This window comes from Macaca fascicularis, chromosome 2, assembly GCF_037993035.2.
Source record: "Macaca fascicularis isolate 582-1 chromosome 2, T2T-MFA8v1.1".
Lineage (NCBI taxonomy): Eukaryota > Metazoa > Chordata > Mammalia > Primates > Cercopithecidae > Macaca > Macaca fascicularis.
Genome location: NC_088376.1, coordinates 53,392,473 through 53,413,924, shown reverse-complemented (window position 1 = coordinate 53,413,924; position 21,452 = coordinate 53,392,473). Strand labels below are relative to the sequence as shown.

Sequence of the window (21,452 nt, the reverse complement as noted above, 5' to 3'; positions counted from 1 at the left end):
AACACTTAAGATGCCGAATAATAAATAAGAAACCATAGAGTGACCTTATCTTAGCAATTCCATCAACTATTTCAGGTCATCAAAGTTCTGGGCATGTTCATATTCTACTTGAAACAAACTGAATATTATGAGAACCCACATTTGTAGAACAGCAGACACATTTAGAGTGCAAGGCTTTTTCATTTCATGTTTACCCATGTTGCATAAAATGCTACTTAAGTTATATAATATTTGCTGAACATTTGTTTTATACATAATATGAAAATCCTTTCAATAGCGGGCTCTTCTGTAGTAGTTTGCTTTGGCTAAAAAGTTTCTGCTCAGGAGAACTTTGATTAAAAATGATGCAAGAAGAAAAGGTAAGTTACAAGTCTCTTCCACACTTACGAGCATCATGTAAGCTACTGAGAGCCTTTCACTTGAGACGAAAAAGTCCACACAACTACTATAAATCATGAGTTTTTTCTGGTTTTGGTACTATGTGCTCATTATGCATAATTTCATTCTTATTAATAAACTTTGTTTATTCAGTTATATCAGTTATTATGGGACTGTTTTTGATGAACACATTTTAATTTCTCAGCTCAATGCAACCTCCTCCTCCAGAGCTCAAGTGATTTTCCCACCTCAACCTCCCCGAGTTGCTGGGACCACAGGCAGACACCACCATGCCCAACTATTTTTAAAAAATTTTTAGTAGTGATGGGGCCTCGCCATGTTGCCCTGGCTGGTCTCAAACTCCTAAGCTTAGGTGATCCATCCGCCTCAGTCTCCCAAAGTGCTGAGATTACAGATGGAAACCCCTGCGCCAGACCAACAAACACACTTTAAAAGGTGAAGGTTTTTTGGAAAGCTAATAAATATTCTTTAAGTATAATTTATATATAAATTTGTACTTATAAAATTTTTTTTTCTGCGGGGGAATAACCCAACACCTTTTTTCCACTGCTGTGTAACCCTCCTCCTTTGTAAAGTTATCTACCACGCTGTCTTTGTTTCTAGTAATTTCTTGACAGTATTTTCTTTGTAATTTAGCTCATTTCTGGAATTAGATACATGTAAAAATGTCTAATTACTGGGCATATAGCTACTTCAACTAAAATGATTTGACAGGACCACACAATCATCGTACCACATAAAAAAGCAACAATTTAGTAGAAATCTTGAATGTTAAAAAAAAATCCCGGCCGGGTACAGTGGCTCATGCCTGTAATTCCAGCACTTTGGGAGGCCAACGTGGGTGGATCACCTAAGGTTGGGAGTTCCAGACCAGCCTGGCCAACAGGGCAAAACCCCGTCTCTACTAAAAATAAAATTAGCTGGACATGGTGGCAGGCACCTGTAATCCCAGCTACTCAAAAGGCTGTGGCAGGGGAATTGCTTGAACCCGGGAAGCAGAGGTTGCAGTGAGCAGAGATAGTGCCACCGCACTCCAGCCTAGGTGACAGAGACTCTGTCTCAAAAACAAACAAAAATCCTGATTTTAAGTTCTTACCTAATTTCATCACCATTTCCAAAGTATTATTTTCTGTATCAATTTCTCCCCCTCACCAAAATAAACCTACTAGTTTTATGGATCAAAGAATTGTGCCATCATGCACAGATAAAGAAAGCAGGATGGGTTGGAGTTACTTTTGTTTTTATCTGAGGTAAGGAAAATTCCAATACAGAAATAGGACAAATCCAAAGTCTACTATATATTTTCTTTTTAAATCTAAATAAATATGATAAATACAAATACCATGTGTTGTTTTTATATAATTTTACATAAATAAAACAATACTGTTTAAACAGTAAACTTTTTTTTTTTTTGAGACGGAGTCTGGCTCTGTCGCCCAGGCTGGAGTGCAGTGGCCGGATCTCAGCTCACTGCAAGCTCCGCCTCCTGGGTTTACGCCATTCTCCTGCCTCAGCCTCCCGAGTAGCTGGGACTACAGGCGCCCGACACATCGCCTGGCTAGTTTTTTTTTTTTTTGTATTTTTTAGTAGAGATGGGGTTTCACTGTGTTAGCCAGGATGGTCTCGATCTCCTGACCTCGTGATCCGCCCGTCTCGGCCTCCCAAAGTGCTGGGATTACAGGCTTGAGCCACCGCGCCCAGCCGAAATAGTAAACATTTCGATGGATATTAAGAAGTTTCAGACCACTGATACATTTTGTCCAGTCCAAGAGAAAGGTGGTGGTGGTTGTTTGTGAGACGGAGTCTCGCTCTGTTGCTCAGGCTGGATGGAGTGCAGTGGTGTGATCTCGGTTCACAACCTCCGCCTCCAGGGTTCAAGCGATTCTCTTGCCTCAGCTTCCTGAGGAGCTGGGAGTACAGGCATGCGCCACTATGCCCAGCTAATTTTTGTTATTTTTAGTAGAGATGGGGTTTCAACATGTTGGCCAGTCTGGTCTTAAACTCCTGACCTCAAGTGATCCTCCCACCTCGGCCTCCCAAAGTGCCGGCATTACAGATGTGAACCACCACTCCTAGCCCAAAATAAAACTTTTTTCTATAAAAGTAGTAAAACTTTACTTACCAATTTGGAATTGGTGATTGGTTTATTTCTTAAAGCTGGGGGTCTATAAGCTGTTGCAACTTTAGGTTCCTCACTGGGTACTTCACTTGGAACTGCTTGGTAAGTTATTGTTTTTGCTGGAAATACTCCATCCAAAAATGGCTGCCAAGAAACCTGCCATAATTCTGCATTTGATGGCACATCATACTTGTGCAAGATAGAGCCAGTATAATGCCAAATTTTGTATCCATTATTAACCCGTAACCTGGGAGCACATGTAGCTGTTAAAATATGCTCACCATCTGGGCACCAAGCAAAATATGTAGAATCAGAAGCCACTGGTTTAGAAATAAGTTTGTAGTTTTTCACATCCCACACTTCCATTTGTCCTCTCAGATTTCCAAATCCAGCTAATACTAATATATGTCCATGAGGGCTATAGTAGGCTGCATTACGAGGACCAGTTCCAAAGTCAAATACAGGATCACATCTCAAGTTGAAAATTGTCGCTTTGGCAGGCATAAAACCATATACAGCACAAAACTCAGTAGAACTAGAATTCCAAACTACATCATAAATGGGGCCATTTTTTGCTAGAAAAAGAATATAAAGCCCAAATTAGCAATAAAGAACTATATAAATATTTGTTAGCAAAAGTTACCATCATATAGTACTCACGAACACATCAAACAGATAAAAAAATTTCAAGGAATGTTAACATTAAAATACTCTTATATTATATACTAGGGCGATTAATGTATAATCATAAATTTATATTTAAGAACCCCTACTGAATCTTAATGTCTTTTAAACATTTTGGTAATATGGCCTTATAGTAATAGTTACTATTAATAAACATTTTTTTTGGAAAGGGTAATACGTGCAGACGGTAATCAAAATACAAACTATTTTATTTATTTATTTATTTATTTATAGAAATGGGATCTTACTTTGTGGCCCAGGCTGGAGTGCAGTGGCATGATCAAAGCTCACTGCTGCCTCGACTTCCTGGGCTCAAGGGATCCTCCTGCCTTGGCATTCCAAAGTGCTAGGATTATAGGCATGAGCCACTGTGCCCTATATTTTTTAAAAAGGCACAAAAGGCCAGGTGCAGTGGCTCACGCCTATAATCCCAGGACTTTGGGAGGCCGAGGTGGGCAGATTACCTGAGGTCAAGAGTTTGAGACCAGCCTTGCCAACATGGTGAAACCCCATCATTACTAAAAGTAGAAAAATTAGTGGGGCATGGTGGCATGCACCTGTAATCCCAGCTACTCGGGAGGCTGAGGCAGGAGAAGCACTTGAACCTGGGAGGCAGAGGTTGCAGTGAGCCAAGATCGCGCCACCGCACTCCAGCCTCGGCGACAGAGCGAGACTCCATCTCAAAAAAAAAAAAAAAAAAAAAAAGCCACAAACACAGGTCACTTTACACAAAGGCAACCCTATGTTATATTTCTTGGATATTCTTTCAGAATTTTTTTTTGTTTTTGAGATGGAGTTTCACTCTCGTCACCCAGGCTGGAGTGCAGTGGCACGGTCTGGGCTCAACACAACCTCTGCCTCCCGGGTTCAAACGATTCTCCTGCCTCAGCCTCCTGAGTAGCTGGGATTATAGGCATGAGCTACCACGCAGGGCTAATTTTGTATTTTTAGCAGAGATGGGGTTTTACCATGTTGGTCAGGCTGGTTATGAACTCCCGACTTCAGGTGATCTACCTGCCTCAGCCTCCCAAAGTGCTGGGATTATAGGCAAGAGCCACTGTGCCTAGCCTCTATCAGCAGTTTTTGATGATGCAGGCTTCCCCCTCACTATACTTCAACCATACTGTGTAGTTTCATATTTTTATCTTCATCAGCCTATTAAGTGAAAATATCTATCTTGTTTTCATTTCTATTTTTTTAATTATAAGTTAAGCATCTTTTAATATAAGTAATTTTATTTCTTTTTCTAAGGGCTGATTTTTTTTCTTTTTTTTAAAGAGATGGTCGCATTCCGTCACCAAGGCTGGAGTACAGATGTGGGATCTTAGCTCGCTGCAGCCTCAAATTTCTGGGCTCACACAATCCTCCCACCTCAGGCTCCTAGATAGTTGGGATTATATGCATGAGCCACCACACTGGCTCTGAGGACTAATTTTTACTATCCTACGCCTATTTTATTTTTCTCCAATTATTGGTCTTTTACTTGGCTTACTTGATATATTAAGAACATTTACCCTTTCTCATAACACATCACTTGACTATTTAAAAAATATATTTTCCCCAAATTCTTGTTCATTTTGTTTAATTTATGGATGCTTTTCTTCTCTTACTGCAATAACCCATTATTCTATGGTCAAATTCATCATTTTCCCCCTTAGTACTTCTGTCTTGTTTAAAAAGTCTTTTTCCACTCTTAAGATTAGAAAAAAAAATTCTCCCATATATTCTTCTAGTTCCTCTGCAGTCTTATGTATAAGTTTTTGACCCAACCAGAATTTATCTTGGTGAAGAAGATAATAACCTTTTGTTTCAAATGACTAGCCAGTTGTCCCAAACCATATATTAAATGATCAATATTTTCTCCTCCATTGATTCATTGATTCAAATGCTGACTTTATCATATATTAATGTCTACAAAAGTATGGATCTATTTCTGGACTCTGTTCTCTTCCACTGATTTATCAGTTTTACCAGTATATCCATATACCACAACCAAACTGTCTTAATTACAATTGCCTTACTTTTCTTTTTTGTGACGGAGTCTCGCTTTGTCACCAGGCTGGAGTGCAGTGGCGCGATCTTGGCACACTGCAACTTCTGACTCCTGGGTTCAAGCAATTCTCATGCCTCAGCCTCCTGAGTAGCTAGGATTACAGGCACATGCCACCACACCCAACTAAATTTTGTCTTTTTAGTAGAAACGGGGTTTCACCATGTTAGCCAGGATGGTCTTGATCTCCTGACCTCATGATCCGCCCACCTCAGCCTCCCAAAGTGCTGGGTACATTTTAATATCTGGTAGTGTCAGAACTCCAGATAACTTCCCCTGCCATGCTCTTCTTTTACACAAGTTTCCAAAATACTCTTGTGTGTTCATTTTTCAACACCAACCTTAGAGCCAGTTTATTTAGTTAAAAAAAAAAAAAATCAGTCAGCATTTAAATTTAGTTTTAGATTGATAGCAGAGAAATGACATCTTTATAAAAATAATTCTTCTTAGTAAAGGCCATAGTTTGTCTCTCTGAAGAGTTTTAAAGTTTTCTTCCCATTGGCCCTATATATTTGTTATTTTTTTTTGCTATATATGGAATCTTTTATTTTTTTAAAGTAGCTGTTGGTTATAGTGTGACTTCGACTACATGAGCAGAGATGATTTTGTTTTCTTTCAAAACTGTATATATTCTACTTCTGCTGATTAGTTAGAGTGACTAGGTATTTCAGAATGTTATTAAAATAAAGTGAAAAGGGGAGCCATCCTTGTTTTTTCTTTGACTTCAATGGAAATACAGTTTTTTAAAAGGTAGATTACCCTACTTACATAAGTTCAATTCAAAACGAGAAAATTAGGAAGCTGTCAGTATTTTAAAACTATTATTTTAAAGTTTTAGTTCATTAAAACAACAGATGAAGTGGTAACATTCTTGGATATTATTATTTTGAGACGGGCTTTCACCCAGGCTTAAGTACAGTGACATGATCATAGCTCACTGCAGCCTTGAACTTCTGGGCTCAAGTGATCCTCCTGCCTCAGTCTCCTGAGGAGCTGGGACTACAGCCATATGCCACCATGCCTGGCTAAGTTTTTCTATTTTTTGTAGAGGCGGGGTCTCACTATGTTGATCAGGCTGGTCTTGAACTCCTGGGCTCAAATGATCTTCCCATCTCAGCCTCCCAAAATGTGTTGGAATTATAGGCATGAGCCACCATGCCTGGCCTCTTGGATATTACTAACAATTCTAAAGATAGTATTAAGCAATTTGCTGTCATAATTAGCTAAGTAAGCTCCAAAAGAGCTACTACAACGGAATTACCTCACTCAGGAAGTTTACTTCTAAAACGCTGGCATAACTCAAATAACTAATTGTATTCTGCCAAAATAAGGTATGTTTGAGGATGATTTTAAGTTTCTTAATTAAGAAGAATTTTATCTTGGCCGGGCGCGGTGGCTCAAGCCTGTAATCCCAGCACTTTGGGAGGCCGAGGCGGGTGGATCACGAGGTCAGGAGATCGAGACTATCCTGGCTAACATGGTGAAACCCCGTCTCCACTAAAAATACAAAAAACTAGCCGGGCGTGGTGGCGGGCGCCTGTAGTCTCAGCTACTTGGGAGGCTGAGGTGGGAGAATGGCGTGAACCCGGGAGGCGGAGCTTGCAGTGAGCCGAGATCACGCCACTGCACTCCAGCCTGGGAGACACAGCAAGACTCCGTCTCAAAAAAAAAAAAAAAAAAAGAAGAATTTTATCTTAAAGGTTATTAAGGTATTTGAATTCTATCTTTTGATCAAGAATTTAGATTATATCATCTTTATGGCATAGTATTTTTTACTACCATTGTTTCTAATCAAAGGAAGACTGCTGGAATACTCACGTAATTGCACTACAGCACTTTCGCCATTTGTTGCAATATAGTGCAGAGTTTGCTCTCCATAGTAGGAAGCTCCTGTCTTGTCAACATCTGTGCTAGCTATTACCAACACAGCAGTAGCTATAACAGTAAAAACTTTAATTAGATTTAAAACACAAATTACATGGGCATTGATTCTTCTGTTATATGCACAGGAATATAGCCTAAATTAACAACTGGTAAACAAGAGGGATAAAATATACTTAGCATACCTTTTTTATTCCACAGCATTGTAACTTTATCTGCCTTAAAGAAACTTTTATTAGCTAAAGCTGCATGAGGTCCAGCAAAGTTGGGGTACTGATATAATCTAACAAATGAAGGTGCACCTTTACTTCCTGGAACATAGACAGCCACCTAAGATACACACATAAATCATTACTTAATTTTTTGAGAATAAAAACTGAGATGGACATGTTTTTACAGTCACAAAAAACTAGGAAAAGGTTTAAACACATAATATTCCACTTAAACAAAAACAGCAATTACCTTGTATGGTTGGGGTCCAGGTGATAATACAAAATCATTAATTTTTTGCAAATGCAATTTATTTGCAATTGTGTCTAAAAAAAAGAGTAAATTAAATCAGATTGATGAGAGAGGCTAAAAGGAACATGTTAAACTCTGAATACATCATAAAGGATTACTATAACTACACACTAATAGTACTCACTGTAGTCTCCTGCTGGTGACACACAGTAACACAGTGGAAAAAGCATGGGGTAGGAGCAAGACAAATGTAGGCTTCAATTTCTACTCAGTCATTTACTTGCAGTGTGAGCTCAGGCAAGTAATGCGATTAAACCACCCAACTCTCAGTAATTGGTTTTAAGAGAACAGTGCCAGGCACATGGTAGGTATTTGATAAATGTCAGTTATCCTCTCTTCAATCACTGAAATAAAGTGGTCTTAGAGCCTATTAGAAGGAAAAGATCAACCTTGGCCTGCTACTGCAGAATGTGGATATGGAAATTCTATAACTTAATGTGATAAACAGATGCATGATAACCATGATCACAACCATAGTAACAATGGCTGATATTAAAAGCAGTCCAAATCATGCTGCTATTAATAAAACTGCTACCCTAGTTAATTAGATCAAGAGCTACTATACTTTCTTTGTTTGATTTCAGAGATCAATGGCTTTTCAAACGCAGCGCACCAAATTGTCAAAGTGGTGATCCCTCTTCATTTGGCATGCTCACAAAGAGGCGAATCAGACAAGAAAGCAAGTTAACCCTGAAACAGCGAGGTGACAGTGCGCCTCAAACACAGGAAAATGAAAGGCATAATTATACTGATTGGATATTGCTCAAAATCAGCCTACATGCCATCTTTGGTATGTGTGAACAAAGTTACCAATTCCTATTCTAACTATGATATACTCAAAACTGTACAATCAGTAATGGGATGCTCTAAAGACAAAAATAACTGCAAACCCTTTTTAAAAAATTATTTTCAGCAATAGTGTCACTTTTTGGTATTAAGATTCTTTTTTTTTTTTTTTTTTTTTTTGGAGACGGAGTCTTGCTCTGTCGCCCAGGCTGGAGTGCAGTGGCCAGATCTCAGCTCACTGCAAGCTCCGCCTCCCGGGTTCCCGCCATTCTCCTGCCTCAGCCTCCCGAGTAGCTGGGACCACAGGCGCCGCCACCTCGCCCGGCTAATTTTTTGTATTTTTAGTAGAGACAGGGTTTCGCCGTGTTAGCCAGGATGGTCTCGATCTCCTGACCTTGTGATCCGCCCGTCTCGGCCTCCCAAAGTGCTGGGATTACAGGCTTGAGCCACCGCGCCAGGCCGGTATTAAGATTCTAAGAATACCCTGTGGATAATGTGGAACAAACCAAATGAACGCTTATGTGAATGTGATATTCTCAAATTATCATCCCTGGTATTCCAGAGAAACAAGATTCTTGGTGGTAACAAAAGGCAATACAAATAAGATAGAAGAAATTAAATAAAAACCTTGTAGTCTTTAATTTAAATAAAACTATAAGCATAAAACTTTAATTTTAAAAAAACTATGATTGTTACATTTTTTAAATAGAAAAAAATGCCTAGAAACAATGACCAATGCAACAGCTAATAAGAATCCCTAGAACCTAAATACAACTTTTTTTGCTAGACTCAGCCAATTTTTCAAGAAACCCCATTTCCTTTTAATGTTTCCTTTACTGAGATCAAGAGCTAATACTTTTATTTGTTCAATTTCAGAGATCAATAGCTATTCAAAAGTAGCACACCAAAAAGGAGACAGGGTTTCCTGAAAAATTAGCCAGTTCTAGGTGTAATGGTTAGAAATGTACAAATTAATCCTAGAATGACTTTTCTTACCATATAGCAAAGAAGTCACTAAAGACTAATTGGTCAATGATGAGACGATTTGAGCATCCATAAGAAAAATAACTACAATGGACTGAAACACATATATTTTTAATCCACATTAAGAATGGGACTAAAAAGTCCAAGCACGGTGGCTCATGCATGTAATCCCAGTACTTTGGGAGGTTCAGGCAGGTGGATCACCTGAGATCGGGAGTTTGAGACCAGTCTGACCAACATGGCGAAATCCCATCTCTACTAAAAATATAAAATTAGCTGGGCGTGGTGGCACATGCCTGTAATCTCAGCTATTCAGAAGGCTGAGGTAGGAGAATCGCTTGAACCTGGGAGGCAGAGGTTGCAGTGAGCCAAGATCGCATCTTTGCACTCTAGCCTGGGCAACAAGAGTGAAACTCCTTCTCAAACAAAACAAAACAAAACAAAACAAAAAAAGAATGGAACTAAAAAACAGCCTGGGCAACACAGTGAGATCCTGTTTCTACAAATAATCAAAAATTAGTCGGGCGTGGTGATGCAAGCCTGTAGTCCCAGCTACTTGGGAGGCTGAGGCAGGAGAATTGCTTGAGCCCAGGAAGTCGAGGTTGCAGCAAGCCATCATTGCGCTCAGCTTGGACAAAAGAATGAGGCCCACTCTCAAAAAACAAGAATGGGGAAAAAGCTAATTGATTACAATGAAGGTTGCTAGAAATAGAATACATTATATTAAAACTGATAAAAGCAAGAATATTGATCCTGCCTTTTCTATATAAATGCAGCACTAGGTAACCAAATAGTAGAAGGGGAAATTTTTCTTTATAGAGGCAGTACAGCTGAAAAATAAGGGAGGGAGAAAACACCAGAATATCAACAATTTGCAACCACTGATGAAATAATGCATCTAGGCATGAAACATTGTCAGCTAACCCTACAAAGTTAAAGACAACCAGACATTATGTGCTTCTTGATAAAAGAAGTGAACATCACCTTATAATGTAGTCTTACCCTTACTCATTTAAAAAGGAACCTGAAGCTGACCAACTCTAGAGTTAACTGGCAATTTATAGGGGACAGACGAACATGTTAAATTACACCATGGGATACAAAAGCAAAATTCAAACTGTGGGAAAATACGCAAGACAAATAACCTTGTTTCTTAAACAATAAATTATGAATAAAAAAAAAAAAAAAAAAAAAAAAAGATGGTGTGGGAACTTATAGGACCAAAAGAAACATAAAAGATATATCAACCAACCACAATGTGCAGTACCTTATTTGGATCCTGAGTTTTAAAAAAATTGTAACATTTGCAAGTAGTAGAAATTTGAACACATATTTAATAATTTGTGATAATGGTTTTGTGGCTAAGTTTAAAAAATGAAAGGCCCCAATCTTCAGAAATCTACCCTGAAATATTTACAATTATATATTTAACAAGTATATAAAATTATACCATGTCTGGGATTTGCTTTCACTTAGTAAGAGAGATGGTAGCTGGAGAGATGCATGGATAAGACTGGCCATAAGCTGATGTTAGGACTAGGTGTCTGAAGTTTTATGTTTAAAATTCTACAGTATAAAATATCTAAAAAATTTGTGTCACAGAATTTCAATAGCAATTACTTTCAGGAAAAGATATTCAAATGTCTTAATAGCAATTATCAGATAATAAAAAGTTATTGTAAAAGAAAACCTTTGTGTTATAGATTTTCACTGAATTCAGACTTATAAAAAATTATGAAAATGAATGTAATAGCAATTATTGATTAATAAATTAACAGTATTTAGGAAAACCCTATGGTGTCATAAAAGTTAATGAAAACTGTATACGATTACAGTAAGTAATAAAATTATGTCATATATCTTTCCATACTAAAATTGTTGTTTTCAAAGAAGTGAACTTCATTGTTAACATTGCGGGCACAAAGAGTTTCATCTTCTGACCAGGATGGACACCTATGTCAAAAAAAAAAAAGTATAAAAAACATTCAGACGGAACGTAACATCACATTAACATGTTAAAGTAATTTATGATACTGGTTACTATTTAAGGAAAAACACTTATAAACACTTATAAATATGATATCAAGTCAGTTACTAATAGTTTTAGTCAATATATGTTAATAGAAAAGTCTGGGCACAGTGGCTCATACCTGTAATCCCAGCACTTTGGGAGGCCTAGGCGGGTGGATCACCTAAGGTCAGGAGTTCCAAGACCAGCCTGGACAAATGGTGAAACCCCGTTTCTACTAAAAATACAAAAATTAGCCTGGCATGGTGGCACGCACCTGTAGTCCCAGCTACTTGGGAGGCTGAGGCCGGTGAAATCGCTTGAACCTAGGAGGTGGAGGTTGCAGTGAGCCAAGATCACATCACTGCACTCCAGCCTGGGCGACAGAGCGAGCCTCCGTCTCAAAAAAAAAAAAAAAAAAAAAAAAGAAATATTGTTCCTTTCCACTTAATACTAAAGGAAAGAAAGATCAAGTTTTTGCTCTATTACATTCCTACATACAAAATCCTTAAAAATGTAGATTTTTGTCTGATAAGTTATTTTTTTAAATCAATATCAGGAAAACAAATATTATACAGTAATGACATTAAAAACACTATGTAAAAAATTAGTATTTTAAACCATTTATTTACCAATTTTGCGTTTTTTTCTGGATGAAAGATTTCAAACATGTCCCAGTTTTCACATCATAAAGTTGTAGGTTGGGTATCCCAGCTGTGCCATCTTTAGAAGCTGCAATAAATTTTTTTTTTTTTCAGTAATTGCCTTGTAACATTTGTAAAAAGATTATTTTTCTTATTTATTAAGTTTGACATGGATTACTATCAAATGGGTTAAATCATGAAAGCTTGCCTCTGTTACCAAAAAAAAAAAAAAAGGTTACATAAACCATTCATGATTCTACACTGATTCTCAGTATCTCTTTCATTCACTTGGAAAAATAAGATTCATTAGAGTTCATGCCTTTTGAAAGAACAAAAACTCAGGATGTTTGTAACCCAATGACCTATTATCATTTACTTATTCAACCATATCAACATTATTAGAAAATGTTTCTTAAAATAAGCCCTATAATATATTATCATTAGGTATCCCTTTAAATATATTGGAAAATGGCACAACATTTTCTACTGTTATACACATCCCTTAGATGTTCTGTCTACTGTACTTCCTTTCACGTAATAATTATTTAAAATGTCTTGATTTTAAAAGTCATTATTATTCTTAATCTTCAGAAATCTCTATCCAGCAGTTATTTACTTTCTGAATTTTCCCTTGAGCTTTTTCTTTTCCTTTAGCTCATAAGGGCTCTTTACATTAACTTACCATAGACCTTGAAATTACTTTCAATACATTGTTTATTTGGAGAGTACAAGATTCACTGTTGATCATAAATATTCACAAACACAAAAGTATCGTAAAGACAAATTACTTTCTTATGAGGTTATAAACTTTATAACTTTTTCCCCCGACTAAACGTAATTGATCCTGTCAGAGTATTTTTACACTGAGAAAATACTTACTAGTATAAGGCTGCCACGTTGCCAGGACAGTATTTTTGGGCGAGAATTCAAGGCAAACTGCCTTTGGGAGGTCGAAGGAGTGCAGTAGCCCCTTGTTAATGACACTGATAATATTTACTCTGGTTTCAAAAGAAATTATTTCAACAATGAAATACTGTTTTATAGTAGTCAACACTAACCAAAACATTCATAGCTCTTTTCAAACACAGATCACTCCAAAATGTTCATTTTTCATAAAAAGCAACTTCAAGTTGGTTCTAGAAAATATCCAGGAAATACCTTAACTTAAAAAAAAAAAAAAAAAAGCCAGGTGCAGTGGCTCACATCTGTGATTCCAGCACAACCTCTGTCTCTACTAACATTACAAAAATTAGCCAGGCGCGGTGGTGGGCACCTATAATCCCAGCTACTCGGGAGGTAGAGGCTGCACTGAGCTGAGATCGTGCCACTGCACTCCAGCCTGGGCAACAGAGTGAGACTCTGTCTCAAAAAAAAAAAAAAGTATATATTTTACCAAAAGCCTCCTATATAAGGCTAGTGTTGGGAAACGATATAAAATAGAAGACACATGGATGATTCCACTTTCAGCTGAAAAGGAAAAAAACGCCTTTAAGTGAACACAAAACTAATCTACAGAGTTGAGGTCTATCAAATCAAAGGAAAGGCAAAGGTGCTAGAGAAAATGGCAAAAGCATACTTTGGTTTTATTTTTTATTTGAGATGGAGTCTCACTCTGTCACCCAGGCTGGAGTATAGTGGCACAATCCTGACTCATTGCAACCTGGGTTTAAGTGATTCTCCTGCCTAAGCCTCCTGAGTAGCTGGGACTACCGGCGCATGCCACCACACCTGGCTAATTTTTTGTATTTTTGGTGGAGATGAGGTTTCACCATGTTGGCCAGGCTGGTCTCGAACACCCGACCTCAGGTGATCCACCCACCTTGGCCTTCCAAAGTGCTGGGATTACAGGCATGAGCCACTGTGTCTGGCCCACAAAAGTATACTTTTAAATTTGAATAAATGGGCCAGGTGCAGTGGCTCATGCCTGTAAACCCAGCACGTTGGGAGGCTGAGGTGGGAGGACCACTTGAGCCCAGGAGTTCAAAACCAGCCTGGGCAACATAGCAAGATCTCATTTCAATTAAATTTTTTTTTTTTTTAGTAAATGGAAGCTATAGCAGCTAGGGAAATCAGTAAGGAGACATTTGACGTCTACTACAATCTCAAGAGCAATCTTTAAAAGATATGATTCTAAGAATTATTATAGTACAAAGACAAAAATGACAATAATTGTATGATAAAAGCAGTTCCATTTTGGGATGTTTTCTATGTACCTAACCACTTTACGTACATTTTCTCATTTAATCCTTAGAACAATATTATAAACCTCATCATTTCTGTTTTACATGTGCTTAAATTTAGGCTTAGAAAAATGATTTGATAATTTGCTCAAGATCATACTATTGATAAATGCCACAGCCAAGCTTTGAAATCAGTTTGGCCTGGCTTGCTTTTATGTACTAAACACTCTGGGGTGTTAAAAAAAAAAAAAAAAGACACTCCATCTTATTCCAGAAGTTGCTGTAAGTAACTTTGTTCTACTCAGGTTTGAGGAAGATAACTGAGTTTAAGATAAGCAGTCACTGAAAAGAATGAAAAACTACCACATATTATTTAAACACAGACACCTACATGGAAGTCTTTACAACTTGCTGCAAATAACCTATTTTAGAATTACGAGACGCTTTCTTGTTTTCTTGTTGTTGCTGTTGTTAACCTTCATTTTTTTCTTTGCTTTTCAACCACAGCCTCCTCAGAATTGATGGTCTTTAATAGTTATTCTTAGTTTAATGACGGATGTTTATTTTAATTAAGAAAAAACATATTTAAGGAAGAATCATAATGGTTTCTGACTTAGTTAACCAGAAACTGAACAAAGACCACAATCAATACATGAAATCTAGTTCTCTTGGCCCAGAACAATAAGTACCATTGTGGTCACAGCACTTTAATGAAATAAATGCTAGAACGTAATATAGATGAAATCTATTAAAATCATGGACATGACATACGGGGACATACTAAAAGGATTCAGAGTTGAATCCAACAGAAGGTTAAGTGCAGATACGAGTGAACTATTAACAATAACTGCCAAGGTAAAAATAGACTTATTCAACAAACTCTAAGCTAGAAGAACAAGGAATACCTCAAAAACAAAACAAAAAAGACAATGAAAAGAAGTATAGTATAGCCCATTAGGTAGTAAATTTCGATTGACTCATTACTCAAATAATACAAATTAAAATATGGATTAAAAAATAAAATTTAAGTACCCACAATAGGTTACACAAAATAAGAAATTTTGAGATCACATCTTATTTTTTGAGGCTGAGATTAAAACTGTTAACATTGTAGATAAGACTCATTATAATTATATTATTAATGATTTGAGAGTAGCAGATTCAGGCTGGGTGAGGTGGTTCATGCCTGTAATCCTAATGATTTGGGAGGCTGAATGAAGCGGGTGGATCACTTGAGGTCAGGAGTTAGAGACCAGCCTGACCAACAGGGTGAAACACCATCTCTACTAAAAATACAAAAATTAGCCAGACATGGTGGTGTGGGCTCAGCTTGTAGTCTCAGCTACTGGGGAGGCTGCGGCAGGAGAATCGCTTGAACCTGGGAGGTGGAGGTTGCCGTGAGCTGAGATGGTGCCACTGTACCACTCCAGCCTGGGTGACACAGTGAGACCCTGTCTCCAAAAAAAAAAAAAGAGAGAGAGAGAGAGAGTAGTAGATTCAATAACTTAAAAAAAAAAAGGGCTGGGCACAGTGGCTAACACCTATAATCCCAACACTTCGGGAGGCCGAGGCAGGAGGACTGCTTGGGCCCAGGAGTTTGAGCCTAACCTGGTCAACATAACAAGACCCTGTTTCTATTAAAATTAAAAAAAAAAAAAAAAAAGAATAAAAGACCAATTTTTTTAAATTATAAAAGCTAATTCTGCCAGCTACTTAAAAAAGGTGAATCAACTAATTCAACATGTTCTCTTTAGTAGTCAATTTTTAAAAAGCAACTATTAATCCAATCTCACCTGGTAGTTGAAAGACTTCTGAATACATTACCATTGTAAAGAACAACGTTTAAAATTTGCTTTTCAAACTAATGCATGTATTTTCTCCCTTTTGAAAAACCTAACAGTATTATATGTGGTTTAAAACAATGTAAATAACTTTAAGCCAATCAAGTATTTGGGCATTTGCATGGTCTGTGAAATAAAATGTTGTAGTAACTCTTGAAAAATTAAAAAGGACTGGTTTTCTTAACAAAATATAAGCATTTAATCAACATAATTTTTTGTGCAAGACCAATTTTGTAAACTGGTATTTTATGTAACATATATTATACTAAACATTCTTTTGAATAACATACACTTTTATATACATAAGATTAATAATAATAACTGCAGGCAGTTGTTAGCAATTTAACAGCAAAGATAAAGAGTATCTACATCTAGGATTAAATGAGTAAAGAGAATTATTCTCTCAGTGTTAGTGCAGATTTAAGGAACTCCAACCAATAACTTAGAGCACTATTTAAAACAACTTCTCAGTTTCTTTAGCATTAAATTATGTTTTTCATACATTAATTTTTAATTCTAGGTAACTAGATAACTAAAGCAAGTCATGGCATATATATAGAAACGAACAACTTTGAAGGTATTCTGTGTAATGAGAGGTAATATCTCACTACATCATGACATTAAAAGATGGATTTTATTAATGACACTCAAATATCTGTTATTCAAATAATGCCAGTGTTTATATTCATGATACACAAAATATGTTATGTAAATGAACACTAACTTTTCTCCATTGCCCCAGGCAAACAAGGTCCCATCCTTACTAAAGGTATAGACTTTGCAATTCTTCCCAGATTCCCTGAAAATGACAAAAAAAAAAAAAGTTTAAATGAATAAGCATTAATACTTTTCAAAAAAATCTGATTATAAAGTCAACCATTTCACTATCAATTTAATAACTCAGAACTTGCACAAATTTAAGAAAATTCCCAAATGCTTTCATCTGCCAAAATACTTTAAAATGCAATGCTAACAAACATTGTAAAGTAAGCTGGAAAATGATTTCATACTAACAGATGGATTAAAAAAAAATAGAGCCTTTTGGGTGAACAAGTTTGTGTGGTAGGCCTTCCATCAATTTCTCATGTGTAGAAATAGAAAGTATAACAATAATAAGAGGCTCCTCACTTAACTACTTGGGAATATTCTATCAAGTAATCAAAACTCTAAGTACTGTATCTCTGAACTGAAGATGTTTATTATGAATACATCACCCAGTGATAATGAATACCCAAAAAGAAATGTGTATCTATGCACATGTAGATGTACATTAGTGTAGTCACAACATGAGATGAAAACTTCCTGGCTAAAAAATAATTTGAATTGCAAAATAACAACAAATGCATTGAGAATTGACTAATACATCCCTTACACTATCTTTGCATTAATTCATCGGCACAAATGAAGATGACATTTGTGCTTCTGCAATCACACAATAATGACAGTTTACACTCAGTTTATAGATATCAAAACATTTTTAAAATCTCTTTCCCATGGTGCAATGGCTCACATCTGTAATTCCAGCAGTTTGGGAGGCCGAGGCAGGCAGATCACCTGAGGTCAGGAGTTCGAGACCAGCCTGGGCAACATGGCAAAACCCTGTCTCTACTAAAAATACAAAAATTAGCCAGGCGTAGTGGTGGTAGAGTCACTGGTCAGTAGAGTCAGATGACAACAGCCTGATTATAAAGCTCCCCATTAACAGTCATCAAACAGTTCAGCTAAAGGTTTCAGCGTCTTTTGATGATCATCTGCCTAGATCAGTGGTTCTTAAGTGGGGTCCCCAGATTTGCAGCATCAGTATCACTGGGGAATTTGTTAAAAATGCAAATTATTGGGCCCTACCGCTGATCTAATGAATCAGAACATTTGGAAAGAGAGCTGTAATCTGGATTTTAATGAGCTTTTCAGATGATTCTGATGCTTGGTAAAGTTTGAGAACCAGTGGCCTAGATTCATTTCTTGAGGATGACAAAATGGTAATTGTCTGATCCAGCATCCATTCTGTATTTATTAACTGGAATTCGTCTACAAAGCTCTTTTTCAAAATCATCAACCATTTGGTTACTCTGATAAACAGTTTGTATAAGGCAAGATAAGTGCTTGATTCCTTCCCTTTATTTATCAATTTTCAAAGTAATGAGTGAGGACTCCATCAACCATCAATGCTGACCAGTAAGGTTTAAATAGAGGGGGGATTTTTGGGGGAAACATTTATATACTTGACACGCTTTATCTTTCTATTCATAATTCTTAATGTTCCCATCTTAGGTTGGTGTGAATCTCTTCAAGTTGATTCTTACGACCCCTTAACAAAATCTCATTAAGTCTTTTATAGCTTCTTTGCTTTCTGGCACAAAAGTCCCCACTGCAACTTGTACATTTTCTCTCCCAGACCTCGAGTTGACCACTTCTCCAAGGAAGTGGTTCCTTTTAGTGAAGAACTGTATTTAGAGATCACAATCTGTGAGGCTGGGGTATTCACTGCTTCTGTGTTATTGCTGCTTCCAGGCCTTTTCATTGGATAGAACTAGGAAATGCAAATGTTTTATGAAAAGAAATCATGAGTTTATATTGATACAGGCAAGTCTATCTTTTCACTCTAATGCTGAAAAATCTTGGTGCCTAACGACATTAATACAATTAATTTACTCTATCCTATAGTAGATTTAAATGACAATATCAACTTTTAGTTAAAATAAAACTATTAGGCTGGCACGGTGGCTCACGCCTGTAATCCCAGCACTTTGGGAGGACGAGGCCCATGGATCACCTGAGGTCAGGAGTTTGAGACTAGCCTGGCTAACATGGTGAAACTCCATCACTACTACAGATACAAAAAAATTAGCCAGGTATGGTGGCAGGCACCTGTAATCTCACCTACTTGGGAGGCTGAGGCAGGAGAATCACTTGAACCCGGGAGGCAGAGGTCGCAGTAAGCTGAGATTGCACCACCTTACTCTAGCCTGGGCAACAAGAGCGAAACTCAGTCTCAAATAAAAGAATTTTGCACATTTTCATATGGTTATACCACCAGCCTGATATAAACCTAGAATTACTTATTTTAGTTTCCCATTGTTTTATTTTTAATTTTGTTTTGAGACAGAGTCTCACCTTTTTGCCTAGGCTGGAGTGCAGTGGCACGATTTTGGCTCACAGCAACCTCCACCTCCGGGTTTTAAGCGATTCTCCTGCATCAGCCTCCTGAGTAGAGTAGCTGGGACTACAGGCACCCACCACTACGCCCGGCTAATTTTTGTATTTTTAGTAGAGACGGGGTTTCGCCATGTTGGCCAGGCTGGTCTTAAACTCCTGACCTCAGGTGATCTGGCCCGCCTCAGCCTCCCAAAGTGCTGGGATTACAGACGTGAGCCGCCGCGCCCAGCCTTTAATTTTCAAATTTAAATCAATTATATGGTCCAAAGTCAAAACTATACCAAAGCTCTTTCACAGATGTGTCCCCTGCATCCTGTAACTCTCTCCCCCTATAGATAAGCATTTTTAACTAGTTTTTGGTTTACTTGTCCATTGTCTTTTTGGGGAAAAAAAAAACAGCTAGCTAGCTACATACTATGTGTATATATATGTCCTCCCTTTTTAATATCTTTTTCATTATGATTTCACTAAGATTACTGGCAGCGATCTGGCTATCAAATTTGCAAGTTTTTCTCATTCCTTAAAACTCTTGTAAACTAAAGGCTTGTATTCAGTCACACTAGTGTCTACACTTTTTCTTAGTATTGCTCCTCCTACCTTATAGATAGGCTTAAGTTACTATTTTCAGATCTGAAGATCATTTTCCTTGATAGAGAATATGTATTCTCTTCATCTTCGGTTAACATTATACAATACAATATTATACAATACAAACGAATTCATCTCTTCTTTTCCTTTCTTGTTCAAAACACACCACCAACAAAACACTTTAGATTGTACTGTATGTTCCCTGTAACATATAACATTACTTAACAAAATAAACCGTACCTTGGAAACACTGTGCTTTCTGTAAAATGTGGTGGTCCATTCACCATGTACAGTCCTTCTGATCCTCGGACTAAAGAAATAAAATAAAAAGAACAACAATTACTTTGTTAATAAAGACTCAGTTAACACAAATGTCTTTTTTTTAAAAAAAATAGCTTTAGTAAAAATATTAATGAAATCATTAAATATTTCATTGAACTATAGAATATTAGCAACAAAAGGGCATATTTTCTTACTCTGTTACATAAAATCATATAATTGCTGAGAAATACGTAACTTTTTAAATAAAAACTCGAAACTTTGTCATCACTGAAAGAAAGGCAGCTGTCTTATGGTAAAGAGGACATGAACTCAGAGGCTGACCTAAATTTGTACCTGCCTGTGGAATATTCGATACATTACCACCTCTGAATCTGTGACCTAATCTGTAAAATGGAAATATCAGAACACAGGATAGCTGTATGCTTTACATAAAGTAATAAAAAAATATAGTATATGTTTAAACTTTTTAGAAACATAAGGCATTATTAATATATTCACAATTTCTCAAACTAAGAGAACAAGTGGAATGAGACATATTCATTTACTAAGGCCCCAATGACAGCAATAGCCTAAAAAATGAAGTGGAAACAAAGTTCAAGATTAAATAATCATCTACAGAACTAGACCATACTTCTTATTTCTATGTTTAAATTATTTTACTTTATTTATGTTTTTGAGACAGGGTCTTGCTGTCACCCAGGCTGGAGTACACTGGCACGATCAAGGCTCACTGCAATCTCAAACTCCTGGACTTAAGTGATGCTCCTGGCTCAGTCTCCCAAGTAGCTGGGACTACAGGTATGTGCCACCCTGCCTGGCTTTTGTTTTGTTTTGTTTTGTTTTATAGAGACAGAGTCTCACTGTTGCCCAGGCTGATCTTGAACTCCTAGGCTAAGGCAATCCTCCCTCCTCAGCCTCCCAAAGTGCTGAGATTACAGGTGTGAGCCACCGCGCCTAGCCTAGACTATACTTTTTTAAATGGTTGAATTAAATGCTTCTAAAGCTGAACCAAATAAATAGATTCATTTAGTCAACAAATGCTTAACGGGAAAAAAAATGAAAAAACTACTTCCTAGGCCCTACGTTGAACACTGGCGATATAATACGAAAGAAAATCAGCCTTGTCTCTGACCTCATTGAACTTTGCAAACAGTAATCAAATAATTAGCCAAATATACGGAACTGTATACCTGTGTTTAGAGCATCAAAGGAAAGCTATATGGTACCACTGAGGGTATAATAGAGAGTTTTGACCTAAAAATGGAAGGTTAAGGAAAGCATCCTTTAAAGTGTTTTGTATCCTGAGATGTAAAGGATCAATGGCAGTT

General features: G+C 37.1%; 1 protein-coding gene across 3 annotated transcripts in view; it reads right to left on the bottom strand.

Annotated features, from left to right (window-relative positions):
- EIF2A (eukaryotic translation initiation factor 2A) overlaps positions 1 to 21,452 on the bottom strand; it is a 34,250-nt gene that overhangs the window by 8,098 nt on the left and 4,700 nt on the right. Inside the window, exons 2-10 of one of the 3 annotated variants that reach the window (XM_005546091.3) lie at positions 20,083 to 20,152; positions 16,823 to 16,897; positions 12,957 to 13,075; positions 12,066 to 12,165; positions 11,296 to 11,378; positions 7,596 to 7,669; positions 7,319 to 7,463; positions 7,071 to 7,187; positions 2,522 to 3,093 (exon numbers count right to left, since the gene is read on the bottom strand). In XM_005546091.3, coding sequence (XP_005546148.1) covers positions 2,522 to 3,093; positions 7,071 to 7,187; positions 7,319 to 7,463; positions 7,596 to 7,669; positions 11,296 to 11,378; positions 12,066 to 12,165; positions 12,957 to 13,075; positions 16,823 to 16,897; positions 20,083 to 20,152 — 1,355 coding nt within the window. Of the gene's footprint in view, positions 1 to 2,521; positions 3,094 to 7,070; positions 7,188 to 7,318; positions 7,464 to 7,595; positions 7,670 to 11,295; positions 11,379 to 12,065; positions 12,166 to 12,956; positions 13,076 to 16,822; positions 16,898 to 18,495; positions 18,635 to 20,082; positions 20,153 to 21,452 lie in introns of those variants that run through there. The other 2 variants (XM_005546092.5, XM_065540085.2) reach the window with 2 other exon arrangements.